The sequence below is a fragment of the Narcine bancroftii genome, chromosome 1 (assembly GCF_036971445.1).
Source record: "Narcine bancroftii isolate sNarBan1 chromosome 1, sNarBan1.hap1, whole genome shotgun sequence".
NCBI lineage: Eukaryota > Metazoa > Chordata > Chondrichthyes > Torpediniformes > Narcinidae > Narcine > Narcine bancroftii.
Window position 1 is genome coordinate 356,401,612 of NC_091469.1, and position 21,784 is coordinate 356,423,395.

General features: G+C 41.0%; 1 protein-coding gene across 2 annotated transcripts in view; it reads left to right on the plus strand.

Moving 5' to 3' along the window:
- Positions 1–21,784, plus strand: part of LOC138749915 (ATP-binding cassette sub-family A member 13-like) — a 288,645-nt gene that overhangs the window by 201,219 nt on the left and 65,642 nt on the right. The window contains exons 35-41 of one of the 2 annotated variants that reach the window (XM_069911960.1): positions 703–855; positions 7,400–7,601; positions 8,580–8,798; positions 10,695–10,891; positions 12,532–12,689; positions 14,972–15,202; positions 16,476–16,578. In XM_069911960.1, the coding sequence (XP_069768061.1) occupies positions 703–855; positions 7,400–7,601; positions 8,580–8,798; positions 10,695–10,891; positions 12,532–12,689; positions 14,972–15,202; positions 16,476–16,578 (1,263 nt within the window). The remainder of the gene's footprint in view (positions 1–702; positions 856–7,399; positions 7,602–8,579; positions 8,799–10,694; positions 10,892–12,531; positions 12,690–14,971; positions 15,203–16,475; positions 16,579–21,784) is intronic. The other variant, XM_069911968.1, reaches the window with a different exon arrangement.

A 21,784-nucleotide genomic window follows, 5' to 3' on the forward strand; every position in this document is an offset into this window, starting at 1 on the left:
TGCTTTCTTCACGGGCCATTAGTGATGGGTTCAGGAAAAGGAAAGAACCTCCAAGATAGTGACTCTTAAGAACTTAAATTTTTGACCCTCTCCACTTCCGATCCTGAAATCCCTTCCTGAAATCAACAATGAGTTCCTTGCTTTTGGTGACATTGAATGCGAGGTTCTTGTTGGTGAACCATTGAGCCAAGTTTCAATCTTTCTCCAGTAGGGTGACTCATTGCCCCTTTTTCTACAATCCACTACCACAGTAATCAGAAATTTTTTTGTTGTTGTTGTTGTTGTCGTACCGAGCCACACAGTCATAGGTGTATAGCAAATAGAGCGGGGAGCTAAGAACACAGCCCTGTGGTGCTCAAGATTTTAATTCAATTGTCAATTTGCCATGATCCTCATGAAGCTACTGTCCCATGGAGGTACATGCTATTAAATAATGTATGCTATGAAAAAGCTCTCTGAAAATCAATTTGTATGTTGCATTTGAAAATTAAATGTCATTAATATTATTTTGATGATTAATATAAATAATTTTTTTGTAATTAAAAAGACACTGGTTCACTTTCATTCACCTTATCTCTTCAAAAGTTATGGAAGATGTGTGGAATGCTTTTTTATGAGAATTTTAGTCTGTAAATATTTCTGGTCTCTTGTCTATGTGGACATGAAAGGTGTATCACTTTTAACTTTACTCTTATATTCTAGGTAAATATGGAACACGCAGACCTTGGTATTTCCCATTTACAGGTTCCTATTGGATGAATCTGTGCAATTGTGCTAAAAAGCATGATAGAAAGATAGGAGAAGGTTACTGGGCTCAAAATCTGAACCATTATAATCAGCAAATGAATGGAAAAGGTAATATTTTCTGGCTTTTTATTTGTGCTTTTTCTCATAATCCATTTAAGGATATGGCTAAAAACGCAAAATACCACAGGTGATGAAAATCTAAAATGGATAACACAATGCTAGAAACACTCAACAGATCACGCAACATCTACATAGGAAGAAAAATGTTTACATTTCTGGCAAATTAATTTTTATAAGGCTATTAAGGTACTGGTAAAACTGATTTTTCTCTGCATAATGCCTTTCCCTATGTCTGAAAACACCTCCAGCCCTAGAAAACTCCAAGAACTCTGTGTTCATTGCCTCTTGGACAGCCAACCCCATCATCTTTAGATTTGTTCCATTATAGATGGTCATACTCTTAGACATTTAGATGATACATTCTATAATTCTGTGGGGGTGTGAGCAGTGGAAGAAACACGGCCACCATGTTGAGGGTCGTTAACGACTGTTTTTTTTCAAATTCAATGTGCCCCTTTAGGGGCAGCATGAGCTCAGTCACCTGGTGCATTGTGACCTCATAATCGCTGCTCAGGGTGCACGCTGGAAGGGATGCTGGAGTCAGAGAGAAACCTCTGATGAAGCCATTTCGCCAGGGCTGCCCCGCCCATGGCAATACAAGCAGGGCCAGTTCACCATGAGGATGTGTGCTGCCACACAACCCCCTCCCCCTCCCCCAGAACCGGATACGCGTCCTGTCGCTTTGGTGGCCAGCCCCGGCGCTTGGGTGTGGCTGTCTGCACCGGCTGCGATATGTCCAGATGGGCTGCCCTCAGGTGGTCCACCGTAAAAAGTTCCTTTCTCCCCCCCCCCCCCCCCAACGTCCAGGGTGAAGGTTCCGCCGTACCAGTGCAAGACTTTGTATGGCCCCTCGTACAGTCGCTGTAGCGGTGCACCTTGTGGTCCCCTCCGCACAAAAACAAATGACTGAGTCAAGCTCTTTGGAGAGATGAAACAGCCAGGTGCCGTGGTGTGCCGGGGGTGGGGGAGCTAGGGACGCCAGTCGACTCCGTAGGTCCCCCAGCAGGTTTTTGTCAGTGGCCATGGTGTCAGGGTCTGGGCCGAAAAACTCACCGGCATGGAAAGTGGTGCCCCATAGACCATCACCACTGCTGAAGCCTGCAGGTCCTCCTTGGGTGGCATCCTAATCCCGAGGAGGACCCAGGGTAGTTCGTCCACCCAGTCTGGCCATAAGCGAGCCATTCAGGTGCCTGTGGAACCTCTCCATCAACCCATTGGACTGAGGGTGGTATGCTGTGGTGTGGTGGAGCTTGACCCCCAGGAGTTTCGCCATCTGAGCCCACAGGGCAGACGTGAACTGAGCCCCTCTGATGCTAGTGATATGTGCTGGGACTCCGAAATGGGCGATTCATTGGCTGACCAGAGTCCTGGTGCTCATCTCCGCAGAGGCCTCCTTAATTGGGATGGCCTCAGGCCACCTTGTGGCCTGATCCACCACTGTAAGGAGGTAACAAGCCTCCTTGGACCCTGGCAGGGGCCTGACAACATCAATGTGGCTGTGTTGGAATATGAAAACCGACGGATCAAAGTTCTGGATGGGGGCTTGTGTGTGTCGCTGGACCTTGGAGGTCTGGCACCTGGTACAGTTCCTAGCCAGTTCCACCACCTCCTTCTTCAGCCTATGCCACACAAACCGCTCCGCGACCATCTGCATGGTTGTTTTTACTGCTGGATGAGCAAGGTCGTGGATCAGACTGAAGACCTTCGCCCTCCAGTGCGGCGGGACCACCGGGCGTGGCGTGCCTGTTGAGACGTTGCAGAGCAATGTGCCCGGGCTGCTGGGCACCTGGACATCCTTGAGTTTGAGGCCCGAGATGGCGGTCCGCAAGGCCTGTGTCTCCGCATCGTTCCTCTGTGCCTGAGCCAGTTACTCGTAATCTAGGCTGGGCGCGAGAGTGTTGATAGCTGGATGGGAAAGTGCATCCGCTACTACATTGTCCTTGCTGGCCCTGTGTAGGATGTTGGTTGTGAACTCAGACACGTACGAGAGGTGACACTGCTGTCTGGTGGACCACGGATCCTTGGCCATCACCAGTGCTTGAGTGAGGGGCTTGTGATCCATGAACGACCTGCCCTCGAGGAAGTAGCGGAAATGACAGATGGCCAAATACAGCACCAGGAGCTCCCAGTCAAAGCCACTGTATTTGAGCTCCAGCAGATGCAGCTACTTGCTGAAAAAGGCCAGCGGGCGCCATTGTCCATCGAGCCACTGTTCCAGAAATCCCCCCCCTCCCTCACTGCCATAGCTAAGGCGTCCACGGAGAGCACCGTGTGCACCTCTGGCTGCAGGTGCACCAGCAGAGTGGCACTGGCTAGAGCCTCCTTTATCGCGATGAAAGCCGTCCCCTCCTCTGACAATGATAAAGTCATTTCTTTGGTGGCCATGAGCGCGAACAATGGGCACATGGTGCGGGTGGCTCCGGGGATGAAACAATGGTAAAAATTCACTATCCTGGCAAACTCTTGGAGGCTTTTCAGGGTGTAGGGTTTGGGGAATCGTTGAATAGCCGCTACCTTCTCTGGCGCCGGGGTGGCCCCAGCCACCGAAATGGTGTGTCCCAGGAACTGGAGGGACTCCTTGCCGAACTGGCATTTGGCCGCGTTGACCATGAGGCCAAAATCCACCAGCCGGGCAAACAGTGTGCGGAGGTGGGCTTTGTGTTCGTTGTGGTTGCAACTGGCAATGAGAATTTCGACCAGGTAAATGAACACAAAGTTCAGGTCTTTTCCAACCACGTCCATGAGGTGCTGAAACATTTGGGCCATGTTCTTTAGCCAGAAGGGCATACGCAGGAACTCGAAGAGGCCGAAATGGGTGATAATGGCCATCTTACCCACGTCGTCTGGTTGCACTGGGATCTGATGGTATCCCCGCAGGAGGTCCACTTTGGAAAAGACCCATGCACTGTGGAGGTTGGCGGATAAGTACTGTAAATGGGGCACTGGGTACCTGTCGGGGGTGGTTGCGTCATTCAACTGACGGTAGTCCTCGCAAGGTCTCCAGCCCCTGGATGATTTCGGGACCATATGAAGCGGCAATGCCTAGGTGCTGACTGAGCGCCGGATGATTCCCAGTTCCTGGAGCCTGGAGAACTCCTCCTTTGCCTGCTGGAGCTTCTCGGGCGGCAGCCGTCTGGGTCTAGCGTGCAGCGGGGGGCCCTGTGTGGCGATGTGGTGGATGACCCCATGCTGGGGCAGGGCAGCATTGAACCATGACTAAGATTATGGGGAATTCGTGGAGGATCTTGTCGAACTCGTCCCTGGCGGCGGCTATGGTAGCAATTTCGGGCCTGCAGGCTTCTGCTATGTCCAGTCAGGTGGAGTAGAACATTTTGGCATTGACCAGCCTTTTGCTCTTCATGCCAACCAGTAGGCCGTGAGCTCTGAGGAAATCGGCCCCTAACAGCATGGTGCCCACGGAAGCTAGGACGAACTTCCAGTGGAATTTCTCCTTCCCGATCTGTGCCCTGCGGGTGCGTAGATCCTGATGGTGGAGCCGTTGACCGCCCGCAGAGTTGGACCTTGAGATCGGGTGTGAGTCTCTAATGATGTGAAGGGAAGGATGCTGAGCTCAGCTCCTGTGTCCACCAGGAATCGGTGGCCAGTGGATGTGCCTGTCACATGAAGGAGACTGTTTGTGTGGCCAGCTGTCACAGCCATCAACAGGGGCTGGCCTGGTCATTTTCCTGAAACCCGCAGGGCTAGCGGCACTTACGGGCTTGCGCTCCCTAGCACTGGTGGTAGAAACATCAGGTTGAATGGTCCTCCTCTGACTTGGTCTTGGGAGCAGCTTGCGGTCAGGTGGCTCCTGGTCATACCACTGTTTGAGGGCTGCCTCGTTCTCCCTCTTTATGCACCAGAGGGCATCCGCAGGGGCTACTGCTCTTCTCGGGTTTGAGAAGTCATCTGTGAGGAGCAGCTGGATGTCCTCTGGCATCTGTTCCAGGAATATCTGGCGGAAGAGAAAACAAGGCTATGGTCTCCAAGCCCATCTAGGTGAAGGAGCCTGGAAGCCCGTTGCTGGGGAGTTAGCCTGAAAGTTCCAAGCAGCAGGTTTTTGAGGGCGGTGTACTTGCCCATAGCTGGGGGTTGGTGGATGATGTCGTCCACCCTCGCTGCCGTGTCTTGGTTCATCGTGGCATCTGAGGAGATGTTGCGGAGATGAAATTGTGCTTCCGCCTGTCCGAACCATGTCCTCAGTTGGTGGGTCCAAAAGTGGGGAAGCTTGATGGAGACAGCATTAACCTCTGCTGAATCCATGGTGTTTTGAGGTCACTACTGTGACGGCGTGAGCAGTGGAAGAAACACAGCCACCATGTTGAGGGTCGTTAATGACTGTTTTTATTCAAATTCAGCATGCCCCTATAAGGGCAGCATGAGCTCAGTCACCTGGTGCATTGTGACATCATAATCACTGCCCAGGGTGGGCGCTGGAAGGGATGCTGGAGTCAGAGAGAAACCTCTGACGACGCCATTTCCCCAAGGCTGCACCGCCATAGTCCTTCTTTAGATCTTTTCATTAATTTGCATTTTTATCCTCAGACCTGAAATTACACTCAGCAGCTCCTATTTATTAGGTGGTAATAGTATTTTCATACTCCAACTTTTCTTAATACTGATTTGTGTGCAATTTGTAAGGCAATCAAAATTAGAAGGAAACCGTGCAGATTCTCCTCAAAATGACTCTTGTGTTTGGATGGTGTCAACTTGCATTCAAAGTGAATGATTCTGAGGCAGAGAGATTGAAAATGTATCATCCAAATCCAGTACATTAACCACACACCATGGGAAATTACACAATGCGATTGGACATAATCGACAATGCATCTCCTTTATTGTTGGGTACTGCAGTTGGTCATGCAAAATCATTTACTTCAAATCCATAAGTGCCTTCTTTTTGTTATGTAATTAATTCCATTCCAAACATTTTTTAGAATATTTTTCTGTTGCAACCAAAGAGCCACATATTCGCTCATAATGTGTGTGGACACATAGTGAATATCTATTAGAACTCTGAAATTCTTACCTGCAAAATGTGGTTTCCAAACATTTTTCTGTCATTTTTGTGAGTTAATTAAGGATCACAAAAAAAATCCAATGATAACTTACTAAGCTTAACCTAAAGGTGAATTTTAGTCTAAGTAGGAATGAGGCAAACACTCTCTTTAATATTGTAAATCCCCTCCATTATTGTGTGTCAGTTCTTAATCTTATCCTGTTTTTTCAGTTGCCCAAAATGCAAATTATAATTCTAAATGCATTAAAATTTATATCAAACTTACTGAAAGACAGTCTCTAGGAAGATGTTCTAAAAGGTAAATGTAATGAGCATTCAAGAAGGCTGGTGTGATGCCATAGACTCTCACAAAGAAAGTAATCTCTGTTGCCCTGCTCTCTCTGCCTCTGATCAAATGAAGCTATCACCAACCTGCTGACTTCCAATAAATGGTGCAGAGGCCACTGACCAAAATCTTGAAATAGGAAGTAAATCACCTCACCCAATTCAGTCAGACAGCAGTCCAACAGGAAGATATACCTCTGTTAAAATGCCCTCAAGACCACCAAATTTCTCAAAGCTTGTGGATTGTCAAGTCAAGTCAACTTTATTTATCATTCATACCATACTCGCACAATAGGAAGGAATAGTGTTTCTTCAGGACCACGAAGCAAACTTACATAGTTATATGTTAGGAAAGCAGTTAACACATTAAAAATATTAAGGTATTGAGATGTATACACTGAAAGTCCACGGCACCCTATGCACATCTGAACTGGGAGTTCAGGAGCCTGAAGGCTTGGGGGGGGAAAAGCTGTTTCCCATTGTGGACGTAAGGGCCCAAGTACTTCGGTATCTCCGGCCAGATGGCAGAAGGGAGAACAGTTTATGTGCAGGATGTGTGGAGTCTTTCACAATGTTTATTGCTTTCCACCTGCATCAAATGTAGTAGATGTCCTCCCTGTTAGGAAGAGGTTCCCCAATGGTCTTTTCCGCTGACTTCACAATCCTCTGCAGGGTCTTGTGGTCCAAGGTGGTTCATCTTCCAAACCAGGCGGTGGAGCAGTTGCACAGGATGCTCACAATACATCCTCTTTAGAGTATAGTGAGGATGGAGGGTGGGAGGTGGTCTTTTCTCAGCCTTCACTGGAAGTAGAGGCACTACTGGGTTTGGAGTGGTGTTAAGGGACCAAGTGAGGTTCTCCACCAGGTGCACACTGATACTCTTGACAACCTCAAGGGTAGAACCGTCAATGGTCAGTAGAACATGGTCCTCCTGGGCCCTCCTGAAATCGACAACCATCTCTTTTGTTTTTTTAATGTTCAATAATGCATCTTCAAAACTTACAGTATGTTATTGCATATATTGTATTATAGATTGAAACCAGCAAATAGATGATCATGGTAGATGGGAAATGTCTGATTTAAAAAAAAATGTCTAGGACAGATTATAAAGGACAATCATGAAAATATGATTAGATGTCAAACAGAAACATATGGAACAATGACAGACATTTCTTCTAATCATTCCTTCAGTAGATGATCCCTTGAATTACATGAACTCATCTGGGAAAGAGGAAGGAGACACTAAATTGAACATTGGAGTAGCTGTAAGATCGCTCACCAAAGTTTATAAGCATAATAAAAAAGTAGCTATTAAGGACTTGAACCTTGATTTCTACAAAGGAGAAATTACTGCTCTGTTGGGACCGAATGGAGCAGGGAAGACAACAACAATGTAAGTAATCCAATACAATCTGCTTAGAAAATGTAAAACAAACGAAGATAAAAAGAAGAACATGGCCTAGTTTGGCTTTGACCGTTACTTTTCACTCGTGATCTGACAAAGTAAATAATATAATTCAACAAATGTTCATTATGAAAACTGTTATAATATCAGTGAATAGGCCAGTGTCTTGTTTTTTTGTGCTGAGTTCCTTTTGTCTATAAAAGCATGTCCAGAAAATGTTTCTTGATATATTTTTGACTTAGAACAAATTCTGTTGATAAATATTTTATTAAATGCTGTTTCTTTATAACTACATTATCTAGCAATGAATGAAAATATTTGTTACTGTAAAATATAGTCAACCTATCTTTACTTGAGAGACACCATCAATTCATTTTTTTCCACTTTTTAATTATTCTCAGCCCTGAATGCACAAAAAAAAAACACCAGATAATCCTCCGTAAGCAACAGGAACATGGTTTCTGCTATTTCCAGGATTTTCTGGCTACCCTGTGTGGGTCCAATGATTTCCCTAGGAAATCCAGTTTCCTAACTGTAATCAGAACCCGGCTGGATATTCCCTGCTGGCTGCTCCACTGAGTGAGACAAAGAAACTCTTTTAGACTCAGAAGATGGTTCTCTAAGATGAATACTTAAGTTACACACTACAAATTAGACATCACCTGTTGATACCATAAGTATCAGATGTGAAAGGATGTATCACACTGCAAAGTGCTCAATGAAATGACTGTACAAATGAAAAATATTTTAAATAATGTTTTAGTTCATGTGAAGCCAATTTTCAATTCATGATGTAAAAAAAATATGTGTAATTACTGGCCCAACATTATTTGGGATACAGATGAAATGCTATTGAATGTAAAAAAGAAACATGATAAAAATGAGAATTGTATATAATTTTTAAAAGTTTATCGCTATTTTACAGTCTACCTAAAATAATATATGGTGGTTTTGGTTTCTGCAAAGGTCAATGTTAACTGGCATGCATCAGCCCAGCTCTGGGGCAATTTATATTGATGGAAGGAATATGAATCGTGATATGTCAGTCATTAGGGAAAAGCTGGGAGTCTGCTTACAACATGATGTCCTGTTTGAGACTTTAACTGTACGTGAACACCTCCTGTTATATGGAATAATTAAAGCACCGCAATGGACAAAAGAAAAGCTGCTTCAAGAGGTGAACATGTAAGTCTGAATATGTTGAGATGCGATGTAAATATTTACAAAACAAAAGACTTTTGGGAAGAAATTTCTGCAGAGTGCTATTTGATTTTTAAGTGCAACTGACCGAAACTTGGCCAAACAATGTCAAGCATTTGGTGCAAATCTATTTTCCAGAATTTTTCACACTCATTTCAAAAGCGTTCCACAAAAATGGGCACACCACCTGACTGAACTGACCTAAAATAAATACTTTCATGTTGTTCTGATGTTCTCAAATGTACAGATTTATAGTCATAACTTTGTAAGTTAAAACATATTATGCTTTCCATGTTAAGGTTATGAAGGTGAATATTCATTCAGGTTTTGAAAGAGAATAATATTTGACAGAATAACCCCCGAACTCCAGCTACCGCCACAACATGTTGCAATGATATTTTTTAGCTAATCAACCACAAGAAACCACCAAGTTTCCAAATAAATCTAAAATAATTTGAACAGGCAGAATTTATTTATTTTAGTGAAGAATAATTTGAAGATATTTATGAAGCATTTCTGAATATTTGCAGTATGTATCTTCATTCCATGAAGTTCTACAGCAGAGATGCTAATTAATTTTAATTACTTCCCTGTGTGAAATACACATTTTGTCTGATATACTTATTTTCAAGTTTTCCCTCTCATGCCAAACTGAAAAAAGTAGAAATCTACCATTTGTGGCCTCAAAGTCTTTCTAAGAAAAGCACACTTCACCAGTGAATCTGCAGCGATCATCATCTACTGCATTCGATGCTCCCATTGTGGCCTCCTCTACATCAGAGAAACTGGATGCAGACTGGAAGATAGCTTCTTTGAGCATCTTCACTCTGTCTGCTGCAATAACAGAGACTTCCCAGTGGACAATCATTTTAATTGCCCATTTCCTCACCGAATGTCTGTCCACGGCGTCATTGCACTGTCAAACCAAGGCGACCCACAAAATAGAGGAACGACACCTAATATCCTTTCTGGGCATTTTCCAACCAGATGGCATTAACATTGACTTTTTTAGTTTCTGTTAAACCTTTCTCCCGAGTCTTTCTCTTTCCCTACCCTTATATCTCCTTTCCTCCAGCTCCCCACCCCACCTCTACTCTCTCCATTCAGAGAGCTACCCTCTCCCCCATCACTTCAGATTTTTTTTCTCTTCTACCCTCCCACCTATATCCTCCAATGTCATCCTAACTGTGGACTGTTCTCCACCCTCTGCCCCTTGCTCCCTCATTATCTTTCCTCCCACCAACCTTTTTATTCAGGTCCCTGCCTGCCTTTTGCTCATACCTTGTTGAAGAACTCATACCCAAAACATTCAATCCCCTTTACTTCCCATGGATGCTGCAGGACCTGCTGCATTTCTCGAGCACTTAGAAATCTACAAGTGATTTTGACACTTCATTTAAATATGCCACTGATGCTGTCACAATAAGAAAATCAATATTATTGATACAGATTAAGTTAGAAAAATCCTGTCAGCACCCTGCAATCATAAAGACATCAATTTTTATTTTCCTAGTGCAGACAAATTTGTGACATCCCTCGGGGACTCAAATCAGCAGTATATTTTTCTTATTCATCCTGTTAAAAACCTACAATGTTCTTGCATACAAGATACCAATACAAACATATTATGGATGTAAAAAACCTTCAGTTCTTTTTTAATGTCTACTTCATTCAAACTTTTTTAAAAAGTTATTTAAATTTGAACTATGACATTTTTGAATTCTGTGGAGTGCGTGAAATTGTCAATAATACACAAAGTCTACTTAGTATTTTTATACTGTATGATTCTCAGTATACTGGTCTGTACTTTTATATTGAAGAACTTTATATAAAGATATGTTGTGGGGACTTAAGCTGTATAAAACCTTTTGCTTCATTCAGTGCCCTTGAGAATGCAGGAATTTGTCAATACCAGCACAAACGTGTTGGAACATTGTCTGGAGGAACAAAGAGAAAGCTCTCAATAGCGATTTCATTTATTGGAGGCTCCTCCACTATCATTTTGGATGAACCAACCAGTGGCATTGATCCTTACTCTCGACGTAATATCTGGGATATAATATTGAAATACAGAGAAGGTAAGGAAGTATGAACTTATTCTGACAAAAAAAAACTACACTCTGGCGACTATCTGGTAAGTAACTGAACTTTAATCTCACAGTTCACTAATATGTTCTGGGAGACAATGATAGGAAGTTTCATAACCAAGACTGAATGAAAATTATTTTTTATAATCCATTTTGTTATTTTTTCTGTGCACATGGCTATTCAAAGCCACCATTTCCATTTCATTTTTCTTTCAAAAATGGGTTTAAATATTAGTTTTTAAAAAAATTGAAATACAGTAAAACTTCGTTAGATCGTGGTAGTTGGGGTCTAAGATTTCATACCGCGTTATAGCCGAATCGCGGAACAGATGCATATATGTCATGATTAAGGAAGCAGGAAAACAGAATACTGTGACTCAAACCCTATAATAAGACTTTAAACTCCACATATTAACGTACACATCTTGTAAATGAGTTATAAGAGTCCATTTCTGAGTTGGTGGCTGTTCGCCACTGTTAGCCTGGCATCCTAAAATCAATGTTTGGGGTCCACAGACACCCGCGCTATAAGCGATTCCGCGAATTAACGAATTGCGTTCTAACGAGGTTTCACTGTATGTGGCCTATGTCCTCCTTGAATCACTTTTCCTATGCAGTATCAATTGAGAGGCTGAGCACATGATGGTCATTTGATATTTAGAAAGAAAACAATAGGTTAGAGAAGGCAGACAGGCTTTATCCTTCAATATCATTATTGATCCTTTACCTTAAACTCACTTTCTTGTGATCCCCATAATTCTTGATTTCCTATATCTAAAAAACTATTAATTTCATAAAAAAGTTTGATTAAAAAGTTCTCTTGGTATTACTTAAATCTTATTAAGCAATTTACTTTTTAATAAATTTTGCTTAATAAAATTATCCATTTTCTATGTAAGAGTAAAGAAAAATTATACCCAATAACTCCACTGCAGGCATGTTGACACTTTAAAACAATGTGCTTCAGACAGACCTCACTTGCACGCCCTTTAGATTTTTTTGGACCAGCATGAGAGTACAATGAGATGTGGAAATCTGGCCACAAATACATGTGTGGATCACATCCTGTCAGAGCCTGTTATTTATCTTGGGAAATTTCTCATCAGTATTTTTTTTATATCAAGCAGCTTTAAAAACATGAAAGCAGAAGCAGCTTCAGTAAAAAAAAAGAAAATTCTGTGGGCAAACTGTTGAATTTTTTTATGAAGCCTTTTAAGAATACTTCAAATCCAGAAATGATCCTGCTTAAAGTTCAGATTTATTCAGCGTTCTAGTAGTTCTAAATGTCATAGATGTGGCAGGAATGGTGTTCACCAAATTGATGGCAACATAACATAGTGAAAGCCACTGTCTTGGTTACTTCTCTATGACTATTTAGTTACTTATCCTTAGACCACTGGAAAAATATATCAAGTGAAAAAGGGCAGAGCTTTATCTGAAAAGTCTTTTTTTTCCATATTTTATCACGTACCATGAAGGGACTTCATCGATTTCTGAGATCACGAAATTGTATTACGAATGGAGACACAAGAGACTGCAGTACTATAAAACAATTTTTCATTTCTAATAAATGATTTATTCACCTAACTAGTTTCTGTGGTGATCTGTATGCATTTGTTGTACCTCGCTAGGTCGAACTATTATTTTCACTACACATCATCTAGATGAAGCTGACATCCTAAGTGATCGAATTATCATTCTTGAAGAAGGTCAGTTGAAATGCTATGGATCTCCTACTTACTTGAAGGAAAAGTATGGACATGATTATAGCCTTGTTATCTCAAAAAAGGTCAGTGATTCTGAGAGTATAATGAAGAGTCATTGTTTACATTTTTGATACCACTAATGTTCATGTTATTCAAACATGAAGGTCACTGATCAGATTTGAACTTCAATCTTTAAAACTTATAATTTGCGTTGTATCAAGAAGTTAGTCGGGGAGCAGAAAAATCAGCAAGAGTTGTGAATGCACATCAGTCCATCACACAAATTAACTTTAACTCCATCATCTATACCTCCTGCTAGAACCATTAAACATTACAGCACAGAAAACAGGCCTTTTGGCCCTTCTAGTTTCTGCCAAACTATTATTCTGTCTAGTTCTACTGATCTACACTCAGTCCATACCTCTACCATCCATGTACTCATCCAAATTTTTCTTAAATGTTAAAATTAAGCTTGTATTCATTACTTCAGCTAGCAGCTTATTCTATACTTCCACCACTTTCTGCGTGAAGATGTTTCCCTGAATGTTTCTCTTAAATTCACACCCCTTTCACCTTTAACCTATGCCCTCTGATTCCTAACTCACCCAAGCTCAGTGGAAAATATTTACTTGCATTACTCTACCTATATTCATGATAATTTTGTTATCAATCTCCCTTCATTCTTCTACAATCCAGGGCATAAAGTCCTAAACTGTTTAACCTCTCCCTGTAACTCAGTTTCTCAAGTCTCGGAAACACCCTTGTCAATCTCCTCTGTGCCTATCAATGTTATTGATATCCATCCCGTGGTTAGGTGGCCAAAACTGCACAACTTTGTCCTCACCAATGTTTTATACAACTTTACCATAACATCCCAACTCCTGTACTCAACACTTTGATTTTTGAAGGCCAAATGTGCTAAAAGCTCTATCTATCCGTGACATCACTTTCAGGGAAATATGTATCTGTATTCTCAGATCCAACTGTTCTACTGCACTCCTCAGTACCTTGCCATTTACTGTGCATGTCTAACCTTGGTTTGTATCCTCCTTGAGAAACTCGATAAGATCTGTTAAACATGAACGACTATGCACAAAGCCATGATGACTACCTTCCAATCAGTCGCTGACTATCAAAAACTTGTATATCCAATCTTTTAGAACACCTTCCAATTACTGGCCTACTACTGATATCATGCTCACTGGCCTATAATTTCCTAGTTTATTTTTGAGCCTTTTTTAAACACAGAACAATAGAAGTCACCTTCCAATTGTTGGCCCTTCACCTCTGGTGAAGGATATTTTAAATATATCTACCAGGGCCCCTGCAATTTAGCTTCCCTCAAGTTCTGAGGGAATATCTTGTCAGGCCCTGGGGATTTATCCACCTTTATTTGATTTGAGACAGCAAGCACTTCCTCCTCTTTAATCTGTATATGTACCATGACCTCACTGTTTATTTACCTCACTTCCCTAGACTCTGCCAATTTTCTGAATAATGCAAAAGAACTATTTTGCCAGAACTCCTCCATCACTTCTGGCTTCAGTTCTAGCTGACCACTCTGATGTTCAAAAGGACCAATTGTGTCCTTTACTATCCCTTTGTTCTTAATATACCTGTAGAGTTCTTTAGAATTTTCCTTCATATTATCTGCCAAAGCAACCTTGTGACTTCTTTTGCCCTCTTGATTTCCCTGAATTTTTTAATATACCTCAAATACCTTATTTGATCATCTTAACTATATATCATGTCTGAAACAACAGAACCCTCGGAACAATGTTCTGCCAGCCCTGCCCCTCCTGCAACTAAGTTTCCCTAATGGCCACAATGTCATAATGTCCATGCTCCAAGCCTTTCCCACAATATTCCTTGCATTGAAATAGATGTATCAGAGAACATCGTTTCCACTATGCACTCCCCTGTCTTTGTATGCAGTCTTATCATCATCTTTTTCCTTCTACATTCCCCTATCTACTCTGGCACTCTGGTTCCCATCCCCCTGAAAATTTAGTTTGAACACTTCCCCAACCCGGATCAGTACCAACAAACCTTCCTTCAAAATATTAATCCACCTTCAGTTCAGATGTTAACTACCATGACAGTATAAGTCATACCTTATCATTCATTCAACTGATAAGAGTACAAAACATAAATTAGTATCAACACATGTCCTTTATATTTAAACAAGTTTCAATCTTTCATATCAGATTGGTTGCAAATCATTTAAATTCTTGATCATTTCACTCCAAGGGTTTTATATCAAATGTTGTGCTTGAGGAAGAATATCACTAATAATTATTGAAATTAATACATATTGGTGATACAATGTTTGGATTAATAATCTCTGTTGCTCTCATTTCATTAGCCTTCTGCAGCAGGATCTCATGAGTCATGTGATGTGGGCCTTGTGACTTCCCTGGTAAAGGAACATATACCCCAGGCCTTTCTGAAAGAAAATGCCTTTGGAGAGTTGACATATGTTATTCCCACGGTGGAAGATAAAACTGCCTATGAGAACTTGTGGCATGCTCTTGATGGAAATATGGAAAATCTTTACCTTAGTGGCTACAGGATTTCTGACACTACACTGGAAGAGGTAGTCCCTTGATATAAGTCACATTAGCCTTGACGATAGAGCTGAAAACAACTGAGCCAAATTTAAACAAATCAATTTTCGTGAGAAAGTCAGAATTAAATTGTCATTGCATTCCAGTAACTAATACCAAATTAAGATAGGGCCATTTGTAATCCAGATGATAAATTGTGATTAAGTGCAAAGAAACAAAAAAAAATGACAAGGGGAGACTGGCGAGTATAAAGTCCTGCTCATAAAAAGGAAAAACGGAAAGTGTGCATGATGGTTTTAAACAAAAATCAGAATAAAACAATGTTCCTGGCATTTTATCAGTGAGCTTTGAAGATTTTCATTATATCAAAAAGTATGAAAAAATATAGCATCATTTTACCATGGTGTGGAATTAGAGGACACATTATAGAATCATAATAAATCATAGAATATTCTTCATTGCAGTTAATGTATGGAATCCTTTTTATGATGGATTGGATGCTAGGATGTGTTGTAAAACTTCCTCAATTTTGTCACATGAGTGCATAGCAGGTCATTTGGATCATCATACATGCTAACATTTTTCAGCATATTTTATTTTATATTCAAATTTGTAAATTCCACTGGTCTTTTCATTTATTTTAGATGGATAAAAGCAGTTCTTTTGTGAAAGAAATACATTTTAGAAATAATATTTTTTTCTTTGCAAAGTAATTTTCTAAATTTCTGTGGTGAGAGGGAAGTGGGATAGGGTTGGGAGAGGTCATAGTAGATAATCAGTCATCTCCCTAACTCTTGGCCTAGGTTTGGGAAGTTTACAAGAGTGACTGCAAAGGACAGTTAGTGCTGCAGTGAAGGGAATTAAAATGGCCAAATTAAGAAAAGCTTTGCAACTTAAAACACATTGTTTCCTAATTTTTCCAGTTCTGATGCAAGGTTCCTGAGTTGAAGTGTTGAATCTGACCCTCTCTGTACAGATGGCATCTGACTTTTGGGGCATTTTCTGTTTTTCATTTCTGCACAAACTTTGATTTGCTATATGTTTGAGATCAGGAATTTGGTGGAGAGGAAATATTTGATTTCACGACGCCATTATCACTGCTAATAATTCTAAGAGCTTTGCAAATTACACTTTGAAGAAGGCTGTTGAACAATCTCACTTTAGCTCACTGACTATTCCATGTACATATGCTTCTAAACTTTAGACTATGTGTTGTAATGTTTTATTAAGTAAGTTAAAATTATTCTTATTAAATTTTTTAACTATTTACCCTGGCACCTTTTCTGATTACTCTTTCATCAGGTGTTCATGAACTTGATTCAGAATGAAGAAAGATCTGCACTTCATCATGACCAGGATGGAGAGTCTCTAAAATCTGAAAGCATTGAATCTACGGAGAATGGCAGTGAGTAATATAGCAAATTTTGTGTAACATTATTAGCATGCTGAGCATTTTAATCACATTAAAATTATGGTATAGCCTTAAAGTATATCAGATCTAATTGAGTCAGGTCTGTAACCCCACAGTAACATTCTGTTGTGAGAGGATAATCGAGTCTGTTTCCATCCTCTTGTTGATGATCAGAATATGTTCACCAAATGAAAATGTGACAAAGCTTGAAACATTTTCATGTCCAGTTTTGTCAGCTTTCAGATAAATGCCTCCTGATTCCATTAAAATGGATTAAAAATCTTGTTTTGGTATTGATTCAACAATAGAGCAGGCATAATCCTAAATGTATTGAAATCGATGACCCAATTTGAAATGGTATTCAGCAGCATCTATTCTCTCTTTTTCAAAGACTCTTGGGGGCATTGGTAGCAAAGCAGTTTGCTCACAGCTCCAGGAACCCAGGCTCAACCCTGACCTCAGACGCTGTCTCTGTGGAGTTTGTATATTCTCCCTGTGACCCTTTGAGACTCTTATGAGTACTCCTGCTTCTTCCCACATTCAAAAATATGTCGTTTGATGTGCTAATTTGCTACTGTGTGCTGAAGTTGATTTTTGTAAGTGAAATTTAAGATTACTGTTTGGATGTAAATCTTCAGCATGAAAAGGAGCGAAACAAAGTTTAAAAATTGAACAGTGGTTTTAAAAAGAGGATGCAGATATACTTGGATAATTTTAATTCAAATACGATTTTGTGTAATTCACTTATTCATTGCCATCAGCATGCGGTCTACGTCAATATCTTCCCAGTAACAGTTCTTAAAGTCATGCTTTACCTATATCCATTTATCCTCTTTTTCTTCAATTACCTATCTGCTGTGATTGTTATGTTTATGTTAGTCTGATGGACCGTCCCATATCCACTGTGTAAAAAAAAAATGTTCTCTGACAATTTCCAAATTTTTTTTGCATGTAATCATACCCATCATTCTTCACTCTTAAGAAACAGAAACTATTTATTCTATCCAATCCTCTCTTAAATTGCTTCTATAGATCAATGCTTTTTTTTTTAGTTTCCATTTCTGATCTACATTCATGTGTCATAGCAGTTACTTTGGCCCAATTGATCTGACCAAGGTGCCTTCATGAGCATTTGCCTGCATTTGTCCCATAGCCCAATAAACCTTTCCAGTCCACCCACCTGTCCAAATGTCTTTCAGTCAGTGCAAATGTATTTGCCTCTATCACTTACTCTGGCAGATCACCACCATCCGTGTGAGAAACCTATCTCTCAAGTCCTCTCACCTTTAGCCTATGCCCTTTAGTTTTAGACTCCTCTACCCTTGGAAAAAGACTATCAACCTTATCTCGGCCCCTCATGATTTTATAAACCTCTATAAGATCACTCCTCATCCTCCCTTTGCTCCAGAATAAACAGTCACAGCTTATGCAGTCTCTCATCATAAATCAAACCTTCAAGATCCAATGACATTTTTGAGAATATTTTCTGCAATCTCTCTAGCTAAATCATATCTTTCCTATGATCTGGTGACCAGAACGGCTCTTACTGTTTCAGTACGTTACTGTTCCTTTTCCTGAATTCCCTAAACAGTCTAGATGTATTTATTGAAGACCTCGCCCATCTACTGTGGCTCCACACATAGACAATACACTTATTTTTAAGGGGGGCTATTTTTCTCCTAGCTATCCTTTTGCTGTTAGTATATTTATAGAATCTCTCAGGATTCCCCTTTAAATTAGAGAAGCACAAAATTTGCCGATGTTGGGAATTTGAACAAAAACTACTGGAGGAACTCAGCAAGTCAGTCAATGTTTTGGTTCAGGGCCCTTTATCATATAGTCTTTTTCTACTCATGGATGCTGTGTTGCCTGCTGAGTTCTTCCAGCAACATTTGTCTTCTCCTTTACATTGTCTGCCAAGAATGTCTCATGTCCCCCTTTTTGCCCTCCTGATTTCCTTCTTAAGTATTCAACTACATTCCTTACTCAAAGAATTTTCCTGACCAGAGCCTTTATATTCTTCTTCAATCAGACTTTTCTAATTCTGCCAGCATTACCCCTCACTCTAAGAGGAACGTACTAGCCTGAACACATCCTAGCTCACTTCTAAAAGCTTCCCACTTGCCAAACATTTCTTTACCTGCAAACAGCATCTCCCAATTGACCTTTGTAAGTACCTGTCTAATCCCATCAAAATTAGTTGCCCCAATTTACAAATAACTTGTCAATCAGTTCTCTCTGTTTCCATAACTATTTTAAAAGTAATAAAATTGTGTTCCCTGTTCCCAAGGTGCTCCTCCCCACCCCACCCCCACCCACCCCCATCCCCTGGGACTTCAGTCAGTTACCCAGCTTTGTTTGCCAAGAGGAGTCCAAGTGTTGTCCCTGTCAGGAAGGCCATCTACATAATTGCTTGAGCAAACTTTCCAGAACACAATAAATGTAACTCTATCTAATCCCTTAGCACTGTGGTAATCTTGTTCAATACTAGGGGAAGTTACAAACACCTTCAATTACAATCCTATTATTCCAACAGATTTCTGTGATTTCCCTGCAAATTTGTTCCTCTACCTTCCATTGACTTTGGGGGACCTACAATACATTCCCATCAAAGTGATCACCAGTTTCCTATTCTTAGATTCTACCCATATTGTCTCACTGGACGTTCTTTCATGAATATCCCATTGAAATACTGCTATGATATTCTTCCTAATCAAAAATGCAACCCTTCTCTTACCTTCACCCTCATCACACCTGCAGAATCTGTAGCTCTGAGAATTAATCAGTCCTTTCTAAACTATGTATCTGTACAATAGCTTACATATTACAAACCCTTATGCTGATCCATTGCCTGAGCTCATCTACTTTACCTGTCAGGCTTCTTGCATTGAAATAAATGGGGTTTATTCCTTTAGACTTTTCACACACACAGGCCTTCTGCTGCCTGCCCTGGACTTTCTCTAACCTCGATGTTCCAATCTGCCTCATAGCTACTTATGGTCCCACTATCCTGCCAGTGAAGCTGAAAACCTCCAAATATATGCTCTCGATGAAGCCACTTCTGCAATGCTGCTTGTTAGAAGCATTTTTGGATTGCCACTTGGATTGATGGATGTTTTTCTTTATCTATTACTTTTCCCAGCAGACAGCTCAAAGCTATTCATAATTGAGCACTAATTGGCAGTACCTAGCCAACTTTGCTCAGTCATATAAAATAGCCATAATCTAATTAAGTGATAGTGTAGATTTTTGAGATAGATTGAGGTAATGCTCTTCCTAAATGTTAATGTTCGAGACAATCAGAAATTGGCTATGTATAAAATGGATGAATCTCACCATGATCAGTTCAGTAGATGTTCTTATGAGATTCTGATCTATTCCTGGGATATCCTGTTTCATTTTGCATGGCAGAGCTTTCGCATGCTCAAGTGTGAGTTCAGCTTGCCAAATTATGGATGAGGGAATGCTGCTGACTGGCACCTTGTAGGCTGCAAGAGTATGGTTGAGGGACACACTGAGGTTTGGTGCAGCCAATGCGAGGTTGCCCTGGACAAGACCACAGTCTAGAGCCCTTCATTTACCAGGCATTGAGGAGCTGAGATCAAGGGGAAGCCCTTCAAACAACAAAGGGGGAGTAAGAGAAAGAGGTTAGTTAAGACAAATGTGGGTCCGTTGCAGACAGAAACGGGTGAATTAATCATGGGAAACAAGGGTATGGCAGACTGTTTGAATGATTACTTTAGTTCTGTTTTCACCAAGGAAGATACAACTAATCTTCAGGAAATTGTTGAGGATCGGGGATCTAATGTGAGGGAGGGAATAAAGGAAATAATTGTAAGTCGGGAGGTTGTATTAGTTAAATTGCAGGGATTAAAGGCAGATAAATCCCCAGGGCCGGATGGTCTGCACCCAAGAATGGTGAAGGAAGTAGCTCAGGAAATAGTCGATGCATTAGTGATAATTTTTCAAACCCCCTTAGATACTGGATTAATTCCTGAGGATTGGAGGATGCCCAAACAAACCCCCTATAAGAAGGGAGGGAGAGAGAAACTGGGAAACTACAGACCAGTTAGCCTGACATCGGTAGTAGGGAAGGTGCTCGAATCAGTTATTAAAGATGCACTCGCAGTACGTTTGGGAAGTAGTGGTATCATTGGACGGAGTCAGCATGGTCTTATGAAAGGAAAATCATGTCTGACGAATCTAATAGAGTTTTTGAGGATGTAACCATTGGAGTGGATAGGGGGGAATCAGTGGACGTGGTATATTTGGACTTTAGTAAGGCATTTGATAAGGTTCTGCACAGAAGTCTAGTGTACAAACTTGAAAAACATGATATAGGAGATATGGTATTAAGGTTGATAGAGAATTGGTTGATGGACAGGAAGCAAAAAGTAGGAATAATTGGGTTCTTTTCAGAATGGCAGCCAGTGACTAGTGGGGTACTGCAGAGCTCTGTGCTGGGGCCACAATTATTTACAATATATATCAATGACTTAAATGTGGGAATAGAGAGCAATATCTCAAAATCTGCAGATGACATAAAATTGGGTAGCTGTGTAGAAGATGCTAGGAGGCTGCAGAGTGATTTGCACAAGTTAGGTGAGTGGGCCAAGATGTGGCAGATGTAATATAATGTGGATAAATGCGAGGTTATCCACTTTGGAGGTAAGAACAGGAAAGAGAACTATTATCTAAATGGTATCTGTTTAGGAAAAGGGGAGATGAAGAGAGACTTGGGTGTTGCTGTGCATCAGTCATTGAAAGTGGGCATGTAGGTGCAGCAGGCAGTGAGGAAGACGAATGCTATGTTGGCATTCATAGCAAGAGGATTTGAGTCCAGGAGTAGGGAGATCCTGCTGCAGCTGAACAGGGCCTTGGTGACACCATATGCAGTTTTGGTCTCCTTATCTGAGGAAGGATATCCTAACCATGGAGGGTGCAGAGAAGGTTCACTAGACTGATACCGGGGATGGAAGGACTTGCATATGAAGAAAGGCTGGATAGACTAGGCTTGTATTCTCTGGAATTTAGAAGATTGAGGTGGGAGGGATCTTTTAGAAACATGTAAAATTCTAGTCTTTAGCTGGTTCCTTGTCAATATTTAAGAGTAGATTAGATTTGGCTTTGTGGCTAAGGGGATCAGGGAGTATGGGGAGAACCAGGTACTGATCAGCCATGATCATATTGAATGGTGGTC